General features: G+C 42.9%; 1 protein-coding gene across 1 annotated transcript in view; it reads right to left on the bottom strand.

The window, feature by feature from the left end:
- FHIP2B (FHF complex subunit HOOK interacting protein 2B) overlaps positions 1–19,581 on the bottom strand; it is a 174,973-nt gene that overhangs the window by 82,160 nt on the left and 73,232 nt on the right. The window contains exons 6-10 of the mRNA XM_086943678.1: positions 9,272–9,493; positions 7,800–7,996; positions 4,816–4,924; positions 1,621–1,697; positions 693–888 (exon numbers count right to left, since the gene is read on the bottom strand). Coding sequence (XP_086799804.1) covers positions 693–888; positions 1,621–1,697; positions 4,816–4,924; positions 7,800–7,996; positions 9,272–9,493 — 801 coding nt within the window. The remainder of the gene's footprint in view (positions 1–692; positions 889–1,620; positions 1,698–4,815; positions 4,925–7,799; positions 7,997–9,271; positions 9,494–19,581) is intronic.

The raw sequence follows: 19,581 nt of genomic DNA, 5'->3' as shown, positions 1-19,581 counted from the left end.
AGAAGGAGGAAAAGAAATGTGTAGAAAGGGAGTAACTGTGGAGGACGGGAGGTCTGGACTGGACTCAAAGGGCTAGATTTAGAATTTGGCAAATTATTGGAGAAATTAGGTTAAGACTAGTAATTATTCCGTAGGTAATGCTGATCCTTTTCCAAGACAGAATGTCTATACCAAGGATGGGTTGATACCCTGAGGTAGGAAAGATTTCCCAAGAAAATCCCAGTGAAATTATTTTTTCCCCTAGGTAGACCCTTGGGACAGGTACCGCTTTAAGAGTGGAGTGAACCTAAACTGCGAGAAGGAAGTGGTAACTTGGATGAGAAGCCGCATAGAATCGGACTGCTCCAGCTGCTTAGCAGTGGTGTTCTAGTCGCAAGGACATAGGTCATGTTCGATGCTTTAAAAAAAAAATACATTTGTGAAGTTACAGGTGCTAATTGTGTGAAAGTAATTTATAGTGTATTTGACAATTACATGTTTTTACACATCAGTGTGTACATTGGGGGCATATTAAGAAATATTTATTTTCTTTTTGCAACATACAATATTTTTGGGGAATAATTGGTAATTGCATACGTTAGTGGCTCAGGTCAAACCCAGGTGCCCGCAATGTGAGCCCGGGTAAGTAATCCAAAGACATAATTTCAGTTCGTAAGGTTCTTGGTAACCTCATTCCTTAGAGCAGCACATACCTCGTCAGACAAGTGATTGCAGTGCTCGATCAGCTGGCCGCGCAACGGATGCCGGTGGTGCGAGTCTGTGTGAGCCTCGCGACGCCTCTCACTGCCCAGCAGAAAGAAGACCACCTCCTCCAAGAGCGCCGGGGCTGTAATCTGCCGGACAACAGCCGTAATGACTGCGGTGGAGGTCAGTATGCCATACTCAGACCTGCAATACAGAAGGAAGGACACAGCGCGTCTGTAACTTTGTACCAGGAACAGAAATACTGAGGACCTCAGCAAATTCTGATGAATCTCCACCTCAATCTGGACCTGCAGCTGCTCTGCCATTTTGTTATTCAAACCCACGTGCATAAATGACAGGGCGCCTCAATGCCAGTTGTTGCATCTACCCTACTACCATATTGTGTTACTGAGACACAGAATTTCTACCAATTCAACCCAGTCAGGCCCTGCACTGGTTGCCAATGTTCCAGTACTGCAATCCACACACAACTCAGTCAATTCACATCAGTCATGGCCTTCAGCACCTTCTGCTATTCTGGTAATGGAACACACATATAACTCTCCCAGTGCACCTCAGGCTTGACCTGCAACACCACCAGCTATTCTGGTACTGGAACCAACACGCAGACTTCTCCACAGTCCTGTTTGGCAGCACCCCTCACAATTCCAGTAACGGAGCCCACACACCGCTGTACTACAGTCCTGATCTACAATACCAGTACTGAGATCCATATACAACTCTCAATCTGTACATCAATCCTGACCTGCATCATCATCATCTCCTATTTTGCTCTGAAATACACACACAAAGAAGCTCTGTCAGTGCACTCAGTCCAGCCACTTCCAGTGCACCCATTTCCCACACACAGCTTACAACAGAAACAAACTCACAAGCACCTTCAGAGTCACAGCGAAGCATGTCTTGCATACTTACATTTGAAGGAGCTGTGGCTGCAACAACCCGTAAAAGAGTCGGTCAGATATGGACTTTGACAGCACAGATGCCAAGAGCTAACAAAAGAAAGAGCGGGAGGAGGACAAATAAGCAATGTAGCCAGAAAAACGGGTTTTAACAAGCACACAATGATGCCATTCCAGTCTATACTATGAATATGGATTTCCCACTCTACTTTACACACTACGGGTGACAGCCCCGTGACACTGATAAATCTTCACGTTTTTTTGATCAGAATCTCAAACTAACCCAGAAGGAGAGCTCAAGAAATATCTTACAGCTTTGAAAAAATAATTCATAGGCACTACGTTAATAGGGACTAAAGCACAAGCTTGTGCAAATTCAAGGAAGGTAGGATTGTCCCCAAAAGTATGGAAAAAAAGACATCAGTGTGCTGACTACACAGCACCAATCGTGGCAGGTCGATTAGAGAATGTGTTCCTAAATTCCAGGATCTTCTAACTTCTCACTGAGTAGAATATGCCTGTGTGCTGGACAGGGCTTCCTAAAACTCCTGGTGAGAAGCTATCCCCGAGAGCAAACTTCTCTGTGTAAGGTGATCATACTGGACTGTCCAGAGCTGCTCGACACCCATCAAGAATGTGCTCCAGACCTCATTCAAGCTGTTAATTCATTTTGAGGACATGCTCCTAAAGAATGAGGCTCATTCCCCAAAACATCAAACGCACAAAATGTGTCTGTTTTCACGACGCCTCATTTATGGATAGCTTTGTTTTGGGGCGGCTTTGTTCGGCTTTACGCGCCGCGCTGCCAAGTGTTTCACATCAAACCTGACTCTTTCACTCCACTCTCGATCATCATTGAGAGCAAAAGCGGGGTTCACCTTACATCTAAACTCTATAGGGCATGCTTGGGGATGATACCGGTTGACGATGGCAGAACATGCAGGGAATGGGAGTGTGACTTGGGCCGCCCCATTAAGGACGGTCAATGGGCCAAATGTTGTGAAGTAACAAAGGAAATTTCACTAAACAGCAGGCATAACTACAACATTTTAAATCTTGCGTAGAATATACATCACTCCTGCCAGAGCCCATAGACTAAATCTGTCTAGACCCCACTCCTACCGTAGATGCCACGCCCCACACGCTGATTTTGGGCACCTTACCTGGACCTGCCCAAAACTACAGACATATTGGGTGAAGGTGCACAAAACACTAGGTGACATAACCGAGCTTTCCCTCATCCCCACGCCTGAAGTGGCACTCATGGGTTATGTGGTTAACTTCCCCAAAAGCATTATGATATTTGTATCCCTTTGTTTGCTGCTAGCAAAGAGAGAAATCGGTATACACTATGCAGTTGGCTAAAAAGCCTGGCTTACTGTAACACCAGTACCGAAGTATATTCCGGCACACTGCCTAGCTCCTCCCGTCCCAAGGATATTTGGGGACCATAGAGGTCCTATGGGGAAACCATTCGACAAGCCGGCGACTCGCAACTGGAACGGGGCATAGTCCCTGCCGGGGTGGGGTAACCTGTTTTGTTATTTCCAATTGTTCGCTATGCATTGCTATGCTGTTCCCTGCAGGTACCGCATCTCTTTGACTATATGGCCACAACTGTAACTGTTGGGTTTGGATGGGCTTGTTGACCTGCTGCTGGACGGTGGGTGGTTGTGCTCAGGGATGGGAATGGGCCTTTCGGAATGTATTTTAAAGCTTGGCTGCTTCTTCTCTTCTTATTGATACATGCTGTGACACTACTGTATTGATACATTACGAATCATCTCATCTTCTCCAATTGTAATGTCAAAGACAGTGAACAACTGTAATTGCTTTGGTATGCTGTAGTAAAATTATAAATAAAGTTTTTAAAAAACACAAAAACCGCACAAAATGTGATGGAAGAGATGCTTGCAAATGGCCTAAACCACTGGCAATTCCTATGGGTAGGATTCCAGCCCAACATGTTCTGCCCACTGTGCCACACTAGACAGAGGCCTGCCTTATGCAAATCAGTAATGACCCTGCTGGCACAGCCCGTCCCAAAGTGCCAAATGAAGCTCCCTCCAGAAGGGAACACAAACAACCCCACACCAGTTACATCTTTTTTAGGCCTTGTCAATGAGGTACAGCTTGAATCCTGTGGCAGACTCAATAAGGGACATATGTCTGGGCACACTCTTGTCCACTTGGAGAGTTACATCAAACACACAAATGGTGATGGAAGTGATAATTGCAAATAGTCTAAACCACTGCCATTTACTCTGGGTAGCATTCAAACCCACAGTTTTTCATCCACTGTGCCACTCTGGAAAGAGGCCTGCCTATCGCAAAACAGTATAAAACCTAGTCCTGATGGGACAGTCCACCCTAAACTGCCAGGTGAGGCCCCTTCCAGAAGGTAGTTCACATCAACTTTTCCCATGAGGAGCAGGGTCAGTGTTGAACTGCATAAGACAGGACCTCTTGTTAGAGTGGCAGAACGGGTGAAAACAGATGGGGTGGAATGCCACCCAGAGCGTTTGTCAGTGGTTTAGACTTTTTACAAGCCTTCCTCCCCTCACCCTTTGTGTTATCACTTCCGAACACAGCCAATAGACTGCTGTGAACACAGCCAATAGACTGCTGTAAGGAGAGCAGACTTAGCTAAGCGGCGTGGCGGAGCCTGGACCCCTCCACAAAATATGCTCCTGAATTCCAACACTAACAAGAGTTGACTGGAGAGAAAGCAGGCTTGGCTGCTCTGTACAGGCCAACCTGAACCCCTTGAAATATGCTCCTGAATCAAAATACAAACTAAGTTCAATGTGTTCCTGCACCCAAACACCATCCTCTGAGTCTTTTCTTTTTTTAAATTGTCCTCATGGGCCACACTCACTTGTGACTGACCGTCTAGTTTTCCATTTAACCATCTGCCCTACCACCGAACAGAGCTGGGTTTCTCAGTAAAGGAAGAGGGTTTTGACTTTTATGGGCTAGGCTTTGACAGACACCACATCTGATAACCCCATTTGGCCTAATCATTGGGGGTGAAGGGGGGGAGGGGGTTTCTCCACCTAGACATGTTACCAAAAGGGCCCACAGTTTATTTCTCTTTGTATGAGCACGACTCGTGTCCATCTTGCATACATACGCGACTGAGTTCAGCCATTCAGCCTTAGAAGGGCAAGAGGTAAATATCCACTGCTTACCATCCTCTAAGTCTTACCGGGTGTGCCTCTTTGACAAGATGATCACAGAAATCAACCCAGAGCATAAAAGTATCCAAAGCCTCTTTCCCTGGAAACACTTCTTCATCCTCATGGGGAGGTGGAGACCTGCAAATTGAAGTACTGGTGTCAAATAATATATCAGGCAAAGGGGTGTCAAACACAACTGCAGTAACATTTTTTTTAAAGTTTTTTTTAACAAAGTAAAATAAAAGCATCAGGTGACAAACATTAGTTTCATTATTGACAATTACACAGTACCATATTGCAGAATAAGATATTCCATTACTTTCTGGGATCATGGGGAATCCAGCTCCACTAACGCTTCTTCGGCCGCTGGGGGGGGTACATATATTCCCCCTAAAACTATTCCAAGCACCCCATACTTTCCCCCTTTTCTGGGGGCACCCCCTTGCTTCTCAAGACATTTACAATGTGTTTTCACAAATATTGGATTAGTGCCACATTTTTAGTAACCATGCTATTCATATATCAATAAATCATATTTAGAATAGTCCTGGTTCTCCTTGGCGTTTCGATCCCTCATTGAAATATGGGGGCCATCATCAGGACTTAAAATATATGCCTGAGAGAGAAGATGTCTGTACAAGAGGTAAGGAACTACCTCGGGTGCTCAAGGATCAGGATATCGCAGTCAGTACAGTTAATGTAAAGGCAGGTCTGAAGTTGATATAGTTGGTATGGTGAGGTCCAGCTGATGGATACAATACCAACCGTAGTATATGGCTGGAGGGTCCTGCTGCGAGGGCAGCTGCGACCGGTGGCACAGATTAGATGCCCTTTTGTGCCTGTAGCATGTCTTGGGTAACATGACTGGGTGTTGCTGACAGTTCGACTTTGTGAATTCCTCCCAGACAGTCACACAATAGAGAGAATAGAAGTGCCTGAATGGGCCATCTGCTGGCAGAATTGGGGGCTGTGCTCTGCCTCCACACAAAGGTCCTAACGACCCTACATTGTCACTTCAGCTAGCTTGGAGCCAGGGTTCGGGAGGTAGAAAATTCCATGCACTTCAAATACACTGACTAAAAGCTTCTCCCACTTCCAGAACCGGGACACCAGGGTATAAAAGATGGACTGGTTGTGCAGCTACAAGGAGTGCCACACACCTGGACTGGCACTCTGAAGGAGCTGCTGCCCTGTTGTGATGACCTGCTGTTATCTTGCCTGCGGAAGAAGAACTGGCCTGCAACTCCATCTTGAACATAGGATCCCACAGTGACTCAAAGGTGTAGTCCGCTGGCCCCCTTACCTGAGCCTTAGGGACATAACAGGCTTCCTCACAGCTGATGGACCGGTCTTTCCTGACCCCAAAAAGGCGTCTTTCAGGTCCTGAGCCGTTGGTGTGGCTCTTGAGCTTTTAAATTCAAGCCTTTAGGATCTTCCCGACAGCGAACAGGCCCGTTCACGCTGGAACTGTGCTGCTTGCATGAAAAATCACCTCAAGCCGTCACAAGTCTGTCTCTTCACACCGCATGCATCAATCGCTCGCGTGGACCGCCAGCGCAACAATCAGCCAGCTCCTCACTGACCACAGCCAATGATGCTCTCCTTGCTCCAAGTGATCTTCTTCCACATGAATGGGGCTCTTGGCACAAAACTTGATAAGCTAAACCTTCAGTGGGACTAATGTGGGAGTGTATTCGAGCCGGGCTCCATCGTGGTCGGCCTGAACTTTTGACTTTGACCCGGCCCAGCAGACCAGATAGCTGCAGTTGGCGATTTATGCTTTTAGGCACTATATTACAGTTTATTCTTCAAAATGTCATAACTCCGATTTTACTGATTTGATTTAGTCGATTTGGTCTTGTTTTATTTATTAAATGAAGCTCTATTTTTCTAAGATGGTGTTGGATCTTTTTGTGTGGTGTTTTTGCTGTTTTACTTTTTGAGGTGTTGCACACATACTTTATGAATTGCCTTTAATTTAAGCCTGTCTGCTTTGTACCAAGCTACCACGAGGCTGAGCACCAGTTCATTTGGGGTTTCACTTTTGCTTTACCCTGGCTCAGATTGTGGTTGCTGCTTGACCAGGGCTCACACCACAGTCAACGCGTAACCCAATTTCTAACAGAATATCTCTGCTGCAGTAGGATTACATGTGCCCTCCCACTTCCCTAGATGCAAGAACATGGTGAGACATTTTGAACAGTAACTAATGTTTAAATACATTTTCACAAATGAGTACACACAGACTTTCTTGCTTTACTTCTCTAGGCCTACTTACTCTCACTTTTATGGTTTAACACTATCTCAGGTGAAGTATAGGTCATGGTGCATTTTGGGTTTTGGGGGAGGCATCATGGGTCACCCTGAAACCGAAACCTCTACTTTAAACAAAAACAATTTGCAACATTCACGCCCAACACAAGAGCAAATGATCAACAGCAGCACATACTGCAAACACAACAATTCTACATGGACTTTCTATGATACTCTGCAAAGAGGAATGTATTAACAAAATACTGTCAAATATTTAAATGAGGGACTAAGAAGCATAAACGGTCTAATGGTTTTGATTGCCTAGCATAAAAAACATCCTTCTTTGCTTGGGGTAACATACCAAAAGGCCTTCATACATGGTGCACACACCAATTCATCCTAAATAATAGACCATAATGCCAAGCTTATGGTGAAGGTGTTTCCACAGCCCAGTCAAGTCAAAGCTATCCCTCTGCTTCTGGCCCACATGCGTGTTTTGCCAAGCCATAAATGAGTTTTTAAGTCAGATATGTTTTCATATGGTCACTGAATCAAACTGCATTTTTCAGTAGTATGAAAAAGATCAATGACACCGTCCTCAGTACATTAATCGCTTCCAAAAACCTAAATGGCAATCTACTCGCTATTTCCAACCCTAAACTTAAAACTCACAGACACCTGCTTCAACCCAGGATGAACAATGAGCAAAGTAATTTAATGTGCAATTCAGTGTCATACACTAGGCAGTATGCACCCATACCTCCAGCCGACTCTCTCCACCGTGCTGATGTCTGCGGGATGTGCTGAGTCAGGCACAGCACTGTACAGCTCGCACAGCTTCTCTGTCACTGAGTGGCTGAGTCTGTTGGCCTCCACGAGCTGAATCGCTTCTCTCTGCTGGGCTACAAGGACTAAAAGCAGCAGGTTCTCGCGTGCTTTCAGCGCCAACCTGATTTTCTGCAACAGGAGAGAGAAAGACGTCATCAAATAGCCTCTGTACCCTGAACTTTCTTGTGACGAGGCCCATTGCCAAATTCTTCACCTCGGATATGACCAATGAGGAGATAGCAGAACTATTTACCCCTTGCCTTATGGTGGCTTTTCTCACCACTGTCATAGGAAACAGAAAAAGAACTGAAAATTGAATGCCCAGCAAGACCCTTTAATGTCCATGCTGGCAAGACAGTGGTAGCTCCTCACCCTCTCCCAAACAATCATTCATTCAGGTACCAGATTTCCTTGCGTAGAGCTAAGGGGAGCTGGAGTTTGTGGAGTGGGAATTGAAAGAAGGGTGAACACTTCTACTATTGTCTCTGACAGTCCACGACATTAGGTGGAAAGAGTTCCTCCTGACAGAAAGCAAGAGGGTTGTGCTCGCCACCCTGGTTAGAGTGCTTTTTATCCACCAATGGACCTTCAGCATTAGGGAGGCCAAGGCGTTAGGGAATGTTTTCACAGTTTCTGTTAATTAAACATTTTATGGACTAAATATGCATACATCTGTGGTTATTTTACCCAACATAGGAAGAGGTTAGAGAATATTCCACTAGACATTCATAAAGCAAAGATGTCAAGTGACACATTTGTCATAATCCACACCTTCAGGACAGAGATTGTGGATATCCAATTCCGGATTAACAAAACTAGGAAAAAGCTACACATGGATGCCACCAGAGTGAGTAGGGAGTCTCTCTGCTGCAAACGCTTTTACACTCATATCCCTGGAAGAGAGCCTGCCTACACGCAAGTTAAGAGATTCTCTGCCACGCAGATGTCTCACAAGAGCAGAACTGCTTATGTGTTTTGAACTTTGTTGAAGAGAGTCTATTTCCACCCTCCTTTTACTCAATTTTTCTGTCCACACCACAGTAAGAAACCACTGATTCTGCCCACTTTCTGATACCACCCTCTTTCCTGTGAGTTGATGTAATGTTCACCTGCTCTGATTCCAGCTAGCATACATCCCTCCAGATCCAAAACTGTTCTGCTACTTGCTGGGGAACTCTTGCCTCCTGGAATTTTCTACAATATGTATTTATGCTCCCTACTCAAGGTCTGCTTCTACATTCTAATCTCCTGGAAAATGCTGTCTGGTTCAGCTGTTTTACTTTCAAGCTTTGCACTGCAGTCGAAGAATGTGCAATTTCATTCCCCTCCCCTATCTCGTTCTCGTAGCCTTTCCCACTCCTGGTGTGTGCGCTTTTTTCTCCAGTCTCTGATGCCTGTTGGTACCTTACTAAAACACAATCTCAGGAGGGCACTGATCAAGTTCTTCTCAGTTCTGGTTGACGAGCCGCTACAGTCAGAGTCTGGTAATTCTGTACAGGGTGCAGAGTCCCCTGCACTGGCAACCCCAGAGGCATAAGAAGAGTGCAAATCCTCCTTCTGCGTCTCCTCCAGGCTGTTATGTCGTGCTTGTCTCGCATTCTTATTGGAGGTCAAGAGCTTCGTACCCTGCAGACAAAAAGCAAAAATTGGATTTGGAGAAAAATCACTCAAACACATCCTGACAACAAGAAGGGAGGTACAACTAGGGAAAGCAGCAGCGCTATCAAAATTACAAAAGTCACATTGTAGCATAAATAAGGATCAGAAAACAGTTATTAGATATGTTTCCTTTCAGTAACACTGCGGCAACAATGAAAAGTTTAAGTAGGCCACTTCATTTAAAAATTGCAAGGCTACTACCATTAAAATATCACATCAGACTCAGAACAAAGCGCTAATTCTAACAGTAATAAACACAAAAGGGGCTTTGAACCACCCCCGCTGTCAAGCAGACTTATAATGACCAGAAGGTCTCTTTCCACTGTGTTTGAACAACACAGGGCGTGTTCAGTAAGAAATTACAACAGAGTAAAGTACAAGAGGGACAACGAGTGTACTTGGATCACAAGCTAGGGTAACATTACTTGTTACAGTTTTGCACTTCATGTTTGTTTTTGATTCACATGTATTACCCTGCCATCTGATGTCTGGGAAAGGTACTGACCCTGGCAGTTAAAACAAAAAAAAAGAAAGGAACACTAACAAAGCCAATAGGTCTCGCATATTGGCTAACAATGCAGATCTATTGGCTTTGCCAGTGCTTTTTGCCGATGTTGTGCAGAATCGGCAACAAAAAGCCCAAAAGTTTGTATATGCACATATTCATACAAACGTGTGTATGCGTCATGGCACCACAGCGCCCCAGCAAGAAGACAATGACTCATATATGCATGTGTGCATATAGCATGATGCGGCCGCCATCTTATTATTTGTTTTACTTACCATTCCAAGATAGGTCAACTTTTATTTGCTTTTCTAAGGCCAGGCAAAATTGGCAATGTTGACCAAGTTGATCTGGAGAGTGGTAAAACTATATCATTGCTACAATAGGCATTTTCTGAATTTTATGGTGCTGCCCCCACTGGCTGCCAGATGGTCTTGGGAAATGGAGCTGAGTAGATCGTTACAGGACAAAAATTGGCGAAACTTTTGTGGGCAGGTTAAAGATATGCCCCAGAATTACAGACCAAAACTAATACATTTTAATATGCAACACAGTCTATATTATACAGCAGAGAGCATAGCAAAATTCACTCCTGGCAGCCTCATTCACTGTAAACACTTTTTTTTTTTTTTGATTTCAAGAAGATTTTATTGATGAGAATAATGATCAGAATCGTGAGCATAAAATACAATACAAGTGATACAATCAAAACCAGAGACATATGCAAAAAAAATTTATAAATTTTGGAGGCAACTTGACAAGATTTAATCCAAATATGAAAAAGTGAGATGGTAGACGAAGTAGGATGAAGACGAACTTTGGCAATGGCCACTTTAAGTTTAAGAAAAGTATAAAAATCAAGATTCGTTAAAGAATGCTTCTGAGCTAAGGTAGAGAAAGGTAGTGGTTCGTCAGAAACACCATAGAGATGTTTAACAAGAGAGATCCCTTTATCTGCCCAATAGGCCATAAGGTTGGGAGTAATGTTGAGTTTAATTTTGGAATTTCGCCATATAGATGTCCACCTAGTTTTATGTAACGGAATTGCCACCTTCTTGTCTATTTTCCTGACCGCAGCAATTGTATCAAGAATGATAGAGCGGGAAAACAGGATATGCAAAGTAGATGCAGTGCAAAAAGAGGCAGTAGGCAAAGGGGATGCTAATTCCTGTTCTATGAGCAGCCAAGAAGGAACATGAGGAGATGGCGGAGAGAACCATAAAGCACCTTGAGAGGCCAAAAATGCAGTCTGATACTTATCCCAATCAGGAAAATTACAACTTCCCATATAACAAGGACGACGCAAAAATTTGTATGCAAGTCGAGCACGTTTGTCATTCCATAAAAATTTAGAAGTCAGAATATCAATTTCGCGAAAAAAGGAATCTGACAATTTAATCGGCAGCATGGATGAAACAAAATTAATAATCGGCGTGATCATCATTTTGAGAGTCTGGAGGCGACCCCACCATGAAATATGTTTCGGAGACCATGTATCCAAAAGACGACACACTTTAAGTATAGTCTGGGACTCATTATAGGCAGCAGTGGTAGACAGAGTAGAACAAAAATAAATTCCTAAGTATTTCAAGTGTGTAGACTGCCACTTAAATCCCGCTGATCCCATATGAGAGGGGAAACAATAGGTATTCAAAGGAAACATTTCCGTCTTGTCTCTATTTAGGGTATACCCTGAAACCGAAGAGAATAGGGAAATGGTGTTAGAAATAGCAGGGATTGCCAAAGCAATATCATCTGAAAAAATAAGAACGTCATCTGCGTATGCAGCAGTTTTAATACAGTGAGGGCCAAAAGAAAAACCTTTGATATCAGGATGTAGCTCAATCAAACGAAGAAGAGGATCAATAGATAATAAAAATAAAAGCGGGGATAAGGGACATCCCTGTCTAGTGCCCTGACTAAGATTGAAAAACGAGGACGTAGCGCCATTAACTCTAATGTTAGCTTTGGGTTGAGAATATAAGGACATTATCATATTAATGAAAGAGTCGCCCAGTTTGTGCGCGCATAAGACAGCACGAAGAAACGGCCAAGAGACCTTGTCGAAGGCCTTTTCCGCATCAAGGGCCAAGGCCGCGGCAGGAAGTTGAGACCATTTAGCAGCACCTAGAATATGACAGAAAGTGCGTATATTGTCTCGCGCAAGACGGCCTTTCACAAAACCAGTTTGGGAAGGATGAACAAGAAGAGGGACAAAGGTTTCTTATCTTTTGGCCAGGATTTTAGCAAAAATCTTTGCTTCCATGTTAAGGAGAGAGATAGGTCGGAAGTTTTTGGGATCCGAATGGTCTTTCCCCTCTTTCGGGATCACTACTATAGTAGCTTCAGCGGCCGTACCAGAAACAGACCCATCTTTAATAAAAAAATCAAAAACAGATTTTAATTTGGGGACAAGCGTAGGGAGAAAAGTTTTATAAAATAAAATTGGATAACCATCAGGGCCTGGAGCCTTGCCAGACCGAGTAGCTTTAACCGCAGACTCGATTTCTTCGGGGGAAATAGGTTTATTTAAAAAGGAGCGATCATCATCAGAGACCGACTGAATCGGAACCGATTTTAAAAAAGCTTGACATGGGTCAAAAGAGGATTGATCAGAAGGAGTATACAACTTATTATAAAAGTCGCGAAACACTTCAAGTATTTCCTCTGTTTGAAATTTTTTAGAGCCGGTGTGGTCAGTAATAGAAGAGATCTGCGAGGATTTAAAAGAGAAATCCTGAAATTTCAATGTAGCAGCCAAAATTTTCCCAGCCCGATTTTTTAACAACAACTTCTTGGATTTTTGAGCTTGTACCCCAATATGGGCTCTTTTATTAACAATGGTATTATATTTGTATTTAAGTAATTTTATTTGCTGTAAACAAGTTGGATCCTTAGATTGCCTAAAGGAAGCTTCCAGAGTCTTTATTTCAGATGACAAATCCGTAAGTTCTTTTTTAATATCAGAATTACGTTTGGACATACATTTAATGACTTGACTACGGAAAGTGCACTTAAAGGAGTCCCATAGAACAATTGGGGAAGAGACAGAGCCTTCGTTCTCATGGAAAAAGGTATCTATAGCTTTAGAAAATTCATTAACCTGAGAAGAATCATGTAAAACTTCGGTATTCAATCTCCACGAACGAGCGCGTGATTTAGGGGCAAAGGATGATAGCGTAAAAGTGACCGCAGCATGATCAGAGATCAAAATAGGATGTATATTCGGAGAAGAAGAAGATGAAACAAGAGAAGAATGAACCAGGAGATAGTCAATACGAGAGAAGGAAGAGTGAGGCGAAGAGAAGAAAGAAAAATCACTACCAGTGGGATTATGAAGACGCCAAATATCCTGAAGATGAGTAATGGAACACATGTTAAGCATTTGTTTGTGGGATTTAGGAGGACGAAATTGAAATGCAGAATTCCTGTCTAAAAGAGGGTCCATTGGTAAATTAAAATCGCCACCAACAATAAGATTACCAGAGTGTGGGGTGTCATTCAATTTTTTGGTAACCGATTTCCAAAAGGACGGATCATCAACGTTAGGTTCATAAATATTCATCACATACAAATCATGCTGGCCATCCGACAATTTAGACAACAGCCAACGACCCTCAGAGTCATGCTCAGAAGAATGTATCGATAAACCAGAATTCTTTGAAACCAATGTAAGAACTCCATTTCGTTTACCCAAGGCATCAGAACAGCAAACATCTGAAACCCATTCCTTCCTCAAAAACAACGCTTCTTTGTTAGTGACCTTGGTCTCTTGAAAAAGACAGAGATTTACAATAATCTAAAATTTTCGACCTCTTCACCGGATGATTTAAACCCTTAACATTAAGGGATAATACATTTAAACCCGGCATGGGAAAACATAAAAACCGAAAAACGACGACATGAATGACAGAAAAAGGACCAACGACACAAGTACAAGGAACCAATCATCAAACAAAAGAAACACCGTGGGAGTGTCCATTTGGGGAATCCAAGAAAAAGAGAAAGAGAGAAGAGAAGAAAAGAGAAAAGAAAGGAGGGAGAGAGGAAGCAGGAGGGAGGGCCTAAAAAAGACCAACATCATACTAGGGAGAACGTGGAAAGGCGAGTAAGGTACCCGTACTAGGCGAAAAAAATAATTGATAGCAATAGCCCCAAAGAAATATGATAACCAGATAGCAGAAACAGGGGAACTGGTAACAAGCAAAAGTAGCATCGCAAAACAGCTGAATAATGTAGATAGTCAAACTATAACTAAGCAATTTATATACTTATATTTAGCTAAACAATCTAATGATGAGAAACATAGCTATAGTATCGAATAGAAATAGAACAATTTATAAGAAAAAGAAAAGCATGAGGTAAATCATGAACAATAGGTTACAGCATGACAATCAAAATGTATATCCTAAAAAATAACTATATAGTTAATAAACAATCTATAACTGTATATAATAACATTATGAATTTGACGTGGAAAAAGCAGGGATATACGGATATGTGAGAAAAGAAAGGTAGGAAAATATCCGAATAAGAAGTAAAAAGAAAGATAGAAGATGACCCATAACAGAAAAAGCAATATGAGTATGTAAGAGATAAAGAGTAAGAGAAAAGAAAAGTGACTCAAAGTAAAGATAAAAAGAGCTGAAGACCAGTTAAAGAATCAAAATAGAAGGCATAATGGAAAAGAGGAAAGAATAAATAAAGAAGAAAAGACCAGAAGCGGAATAAAAAAGAGCAAGAGAGCAATAGAGAAATAATAAGAAGTATTTGTAGGAGGAGAACTATAGAAAGAACGAACAAGTATAAATGCAAAGAAGAAGAGTAGAACAAAAATGAGTATGGAAACAAGAAGAACGGAGAAATATCATTAACAGCCTTGGAAGTTAAGACCGGCATAGAAGCTCAACAAGAGAGAGGAGAGAACCAGGCATACAGAAAATTACATCAAGAAAAAATGAAGGAAACAGTTCAAGTGCCCGAGGCACCAGGAGTCTGCGAGGTCGCTTTCTGAATCTCCATCTCTATCTCCAGCTGATTGACCAGGAAGGTAGCTAGATCAGCCGGCTCATCGAAAATTCTGGAGCGTCCTTTATAAGTAATGCGGATCTTCGATGGACCAGAAAACGAAAAGGGAATACCCATCTCAGAAAGACGTTTCCGAAGATTTAGGAAGCCTTTTCTCCTTATAACCGTATCTCTGGCAAAGTCCTGAGAAATTGAGATCCGATGGCCGTCCCAGATGACTTGTTTAGCTTTCCGCATATGAGAGAGAATCAGTTCAGTATGTTGATGCCGCAATGGCTTAAAAATGATCGCTCGTGGCTGGGTAGCCATCTTAGACGAAACGTTGGAACACGGTGTACTCTTTCTATCTCAAAGTCTCTGTTAAATGAGATTTGTAAGGTGTCCGGAATCCAATGGGATAAGAACTCTATCATAGAGGAAGATGATTTCTCTGAATCTTCCGGCAGACCAAAAATGCGTAGGTTAGATCTACGATTCCGGTCCTCCTGCTCAGTGAGGTCTCTGCGCAATGCCGCCATTGAGCGCTCCAAGTGGTTGAGAGATCTGGATTGTTTTTGCATACCATCCTCAGCACAACTGATTCGTGATTCAGTAGCAGAAACACGAAGAGAGAGGGCTTTAAAGTCATTCCTGATAGCAGACACCTCTACTTGTAATAAATCTGTGTTAGTTTTCGTTGACTGCGCAATATCATGCACTTCATTGAGGCGCGCTAGTATCGTGTCCAACGTGGAAGTGGTGTCTGACTGAGAGGACTCAGGTGTAGGAGACACTGACTTAAGCCTTTTTAGCGACGTTCCAGTATCTTTGGAGACTTTGTTGGTCGAGGGACGACCCATATTTGCAGCCATGGAGGAGCAGCCTCCAAGAGAAAGTATACAACCACTCAAGAAGAGGAAAAACTGCGCAGAGTGTGTAAAAAAAAAAGATATAGCACACCGAGCTCAATGGGCACTACGTTGGTAATAGCGGCGGACTTATATGCAGGGCAGGCAAGTAGCAAAATAATAAATAGCTACAACAAAGCAGGGGAACACAGTAACGAATTCGTAGAAAAAAAGATCTACACCTTCATGAGAAAAACTGCACTGAAAGAAACAGCGCGTGGACAGCTTAATTCCCAGCCAAGCAGCAAGAAAATAACAGAAAAAAGTAAGAAATGTTACCAATTGCAGGCATCATAGACGAAACGACCTGGACTGCCACTATCAACTGTAATATTGTAGCCAAAGCTGCGCTTCTGAGGAGAAACTGCAGCTGCGTCAAGAGCGGTAAAATGGCGGCCGCCCGTGAGGAAAACGAGCGCCTCTGGAGCGTGAGATAGAAGACATGCAGCCGGTGACCAAAAGCTCAGGAAAACCACGTCAAACAGCTCCCTGCATGTTCCGCTGCTGAAGGCTGCCTTTCCGCCTCTAGGGGCAGCTAGAAACGGAGAAATTAGCTCGACGGGCCAAACTCGCCTCGGAGCTCAAGCGCAACACGCCATGCTGAAGCGGCGCTCAAGCCACGCCCCCACTGTAAACACTTTTAAACTATAAATGTTGCCTTTCTGCAGATTGCGTGGAGTTGTCCTGCCATCACTCAATATTGTGTTTTTTCAAAAGACAGGGGAACCCTAAAGGTATGTTGCAGAGACCTTGGGTAGTTTACATATTTTACAAAACAATGGTCCCTACATATGGACAGAATGAATTACAAACAAATAATCAGAACACCTGATAAGTGTAGTGTCTATTGTCCAGCCGGACAAGAAGTTTTAATTAAGCGTTTAAGTCAATAAGACAAAAATATAAGACCACTGAAATAACAAGTGGGCACAGCCGTGACCCACAACATACAAGACAAAACAACAAAAGCAATGGCCAAAAGGGCAAGGCTACGATAAGTCTGTGAACTTGTATTCAGTATTTACAGACGTGAATTTTCATAACCACAACTTTGCATTTTTACAATATTTCAGTATCATATTGCATAAGGGTTTTTTTACAAGTCGACGATGTTTCGATGCCTTATTAGATTGTGGGCATCATCATCAGGACAGAGAATTAATCATTGTTGTCTTATTTCAAAAATATCACTAAGCCTTTCTGCATTACAAAGAGCACCCTAATCCGAGTTAAACTCGTCTGTGTCCAAGGTCTGGTCAAGAGCATAATAGCTTGTTTTGAAAGACTGGTGGCTTGGTAGCGGTTACAGCAGTCTGATTAATTCATATCAATACAACATCAATCTTCTAACAATTTAAAAACAAGTGCATCTTGTCTTCTGAAGTGGGCAGCAGGAATTCAGTGAACTCTCGTTGTGGACTGAATACTGAGCAGCAGTACCTAAAATCCCAAAATTAAAAGGCTCTTTGCCTACTTTTAACTGTGTGGTATTTCTTGTGATCTGGATGGCAAAGTAAGTGAAAGTGAGGCTATAGTAAAGAGTATGGAATTGTGAAGTTCCACTGATCCAGAATAGGTATAATATTCTGCAGGCATTAACAACAGTTCTTTTATTCCTAATATATATTTATTTGGGTTTACTCGGAAACAAGATGTGATGCCCTGTGATCAGACTTCTTCCCTTAGCAGTGTCTTCCTCTTCTTTTTGAGTAGGTCTATACATTGGAGTCATTACACGCCCTGTCATTGCCATCAGGCATTTATGTAGCACACAATTGGTCAATATTGTCATTGTGGCACTGCTATACTTTAGATAGTCTGGGTCATATGTAGGTAATTTGTGTTTTGCGATTCTCAAATTGCGATTCTTTGGGAATCACAATTAGAGAATCGCAAAACGCAATGTAGGTAGGATTAGCAAAATGTTTTGCGAATCCCACTTATTCCTTATTTACGAATCGCATATTGACATTCGCAAATAAGGAATACCTTCTCATTCATTTCTATGGGCTAGAAGGCCAATAGGAATATATGGGAAGACATTCTCAATTTGCGATTCTCAATCAGAGAATCGCAAATTGAGAATGCAATTTCAGGATTGTAAGGGTGTCAATAGGACACCCTTTTGCACCTCTGAAATTAACATGTGTGCACATGTGGCCCACATACATGCCCTAAGGGAATGTATGTGGCCCACATGGCACTTTGAAAAATGCCAAAAAGTGCATTTTTCAAAGAAATTGCAAAATACCACTAACCTGAAGTTGGTGGTATTTTGCGATTCCTTAAGCCAAAATTTGCACAACTGGGGTGCTTCTTACATTGCATTTAAGGAATCGCAATTTGTGATTCCGTAAATGCAATAGCAAAATAAGGAATCGCAAATTTTGCGATTCCTTATTTTGCATGTGGGTTTTTGTGTGCTACATAGCACACTGCCCTAATTGCGATTGCAAATGCTGAAATTCTGCGAATTTCAGCATTTGCGAGCGCAATTAGGCTTCCTACATATGGCCCTCTGTGATTAACTTCCCAACCGGTATAGTGTAACGGATATTGATTTGTTTTTCGAAAGGAGTAAAAAGGCGCTCCTCCACTATATTCAGCAATTACCTGACACTGTCCCTTAAAATCACCACTTTCCACATGGAATCAGACCATCGGAACAGAGACCAACCAAAATAAAAGTATAGCTATCTCCGCCAATTGTATTGGTAGCTGTTTAATTATAAGGAATAGATTCTTTAACTGCTCAACTGGAAGGGAGACAATCCCCATGTAAAATCCTAATAGTTCTTACCTTCTTGTGAAGGATGTTGTGAGCAGTAACACGTTTGTTTGGTGTGTGGGAGACAAGGTGAAGGGGCACAGTTTGTGGATCTGCACAAGATGGCGGGTTTTGACTACATTCTCCGGTGGTGTGGACAGGACAACCTGTATTCCCTGGGCCCATGCCACCAAACTGTAGTTCAGAAAAGGGGGTGGTGATGAACAGAGTGTCTGAATTAAGCAGACCACTCTTACCCAGTCCAAAGATCAGGGCTTGATCCATCGCCGTGTTTTAGCTCACTGCACCATCCCAGCTCAGAACCTGGCTACATGCAAATTAGTCTGTCCCTGGCCCAGTGCATCATGGGAACAGGGCAGACCAGACTACCAAGCCAATTCTTCACTGGAAAGGAGACAAGCTTCCGGGGACCGGTTTCTGGCACTTCAGCCGTCGTCGGCCCGGCTTGCTTGAATCCTGATGGTGCAGTGAGCAAGGGACTCATGTCTGAGTATACCCTGCCACACCTGTAGTGGCCAAAAACGATTCAGAAAAGGGGGTGGTGATGAACAGAGTGTCTGAATTAAGCAGACCACTTCTACCCCGTCCAAAGATCAGGGCTTGATCCATCACCGTTTTTTAGCTCACTGCACCATCCCAGCTCAGAACCTGGCTACATGCAAATTAGTCTGTCCCTGGCCCAGTGCATCATGGGAACAGGGCAGACCAGACATGTAGTTGTCTTGTAGGGTGGGCAAGAATGTAATCTGCTCCTATGCCAACAAATATCCTTTCAGGGTTCACAAAACTACCCTTTCCTATGTTGCAAAGCCATTGGGGATTCTTAATCAAATCTACAAACAAATCT

The sequence above is a fragment of the Lissotriton vulgaris genome, chromosome 11 (genome assembly GCF_964263255.1).
Source record: "Lissotriton vulgaris chromosome 11, aLisVul1.2, whole genome shotgun sequence".
Taxonomy (NCBI): Eukaryota; Metazoa; Chordata; class Amphibia; order Caudata; family Salamandridae; genus Lissotriton; species Lissotriton vulgaris.
Note: the sequence above shows the minus strand (reverse complement) of the source record. Positions and strands in the feature narration are given on the sequence as shown.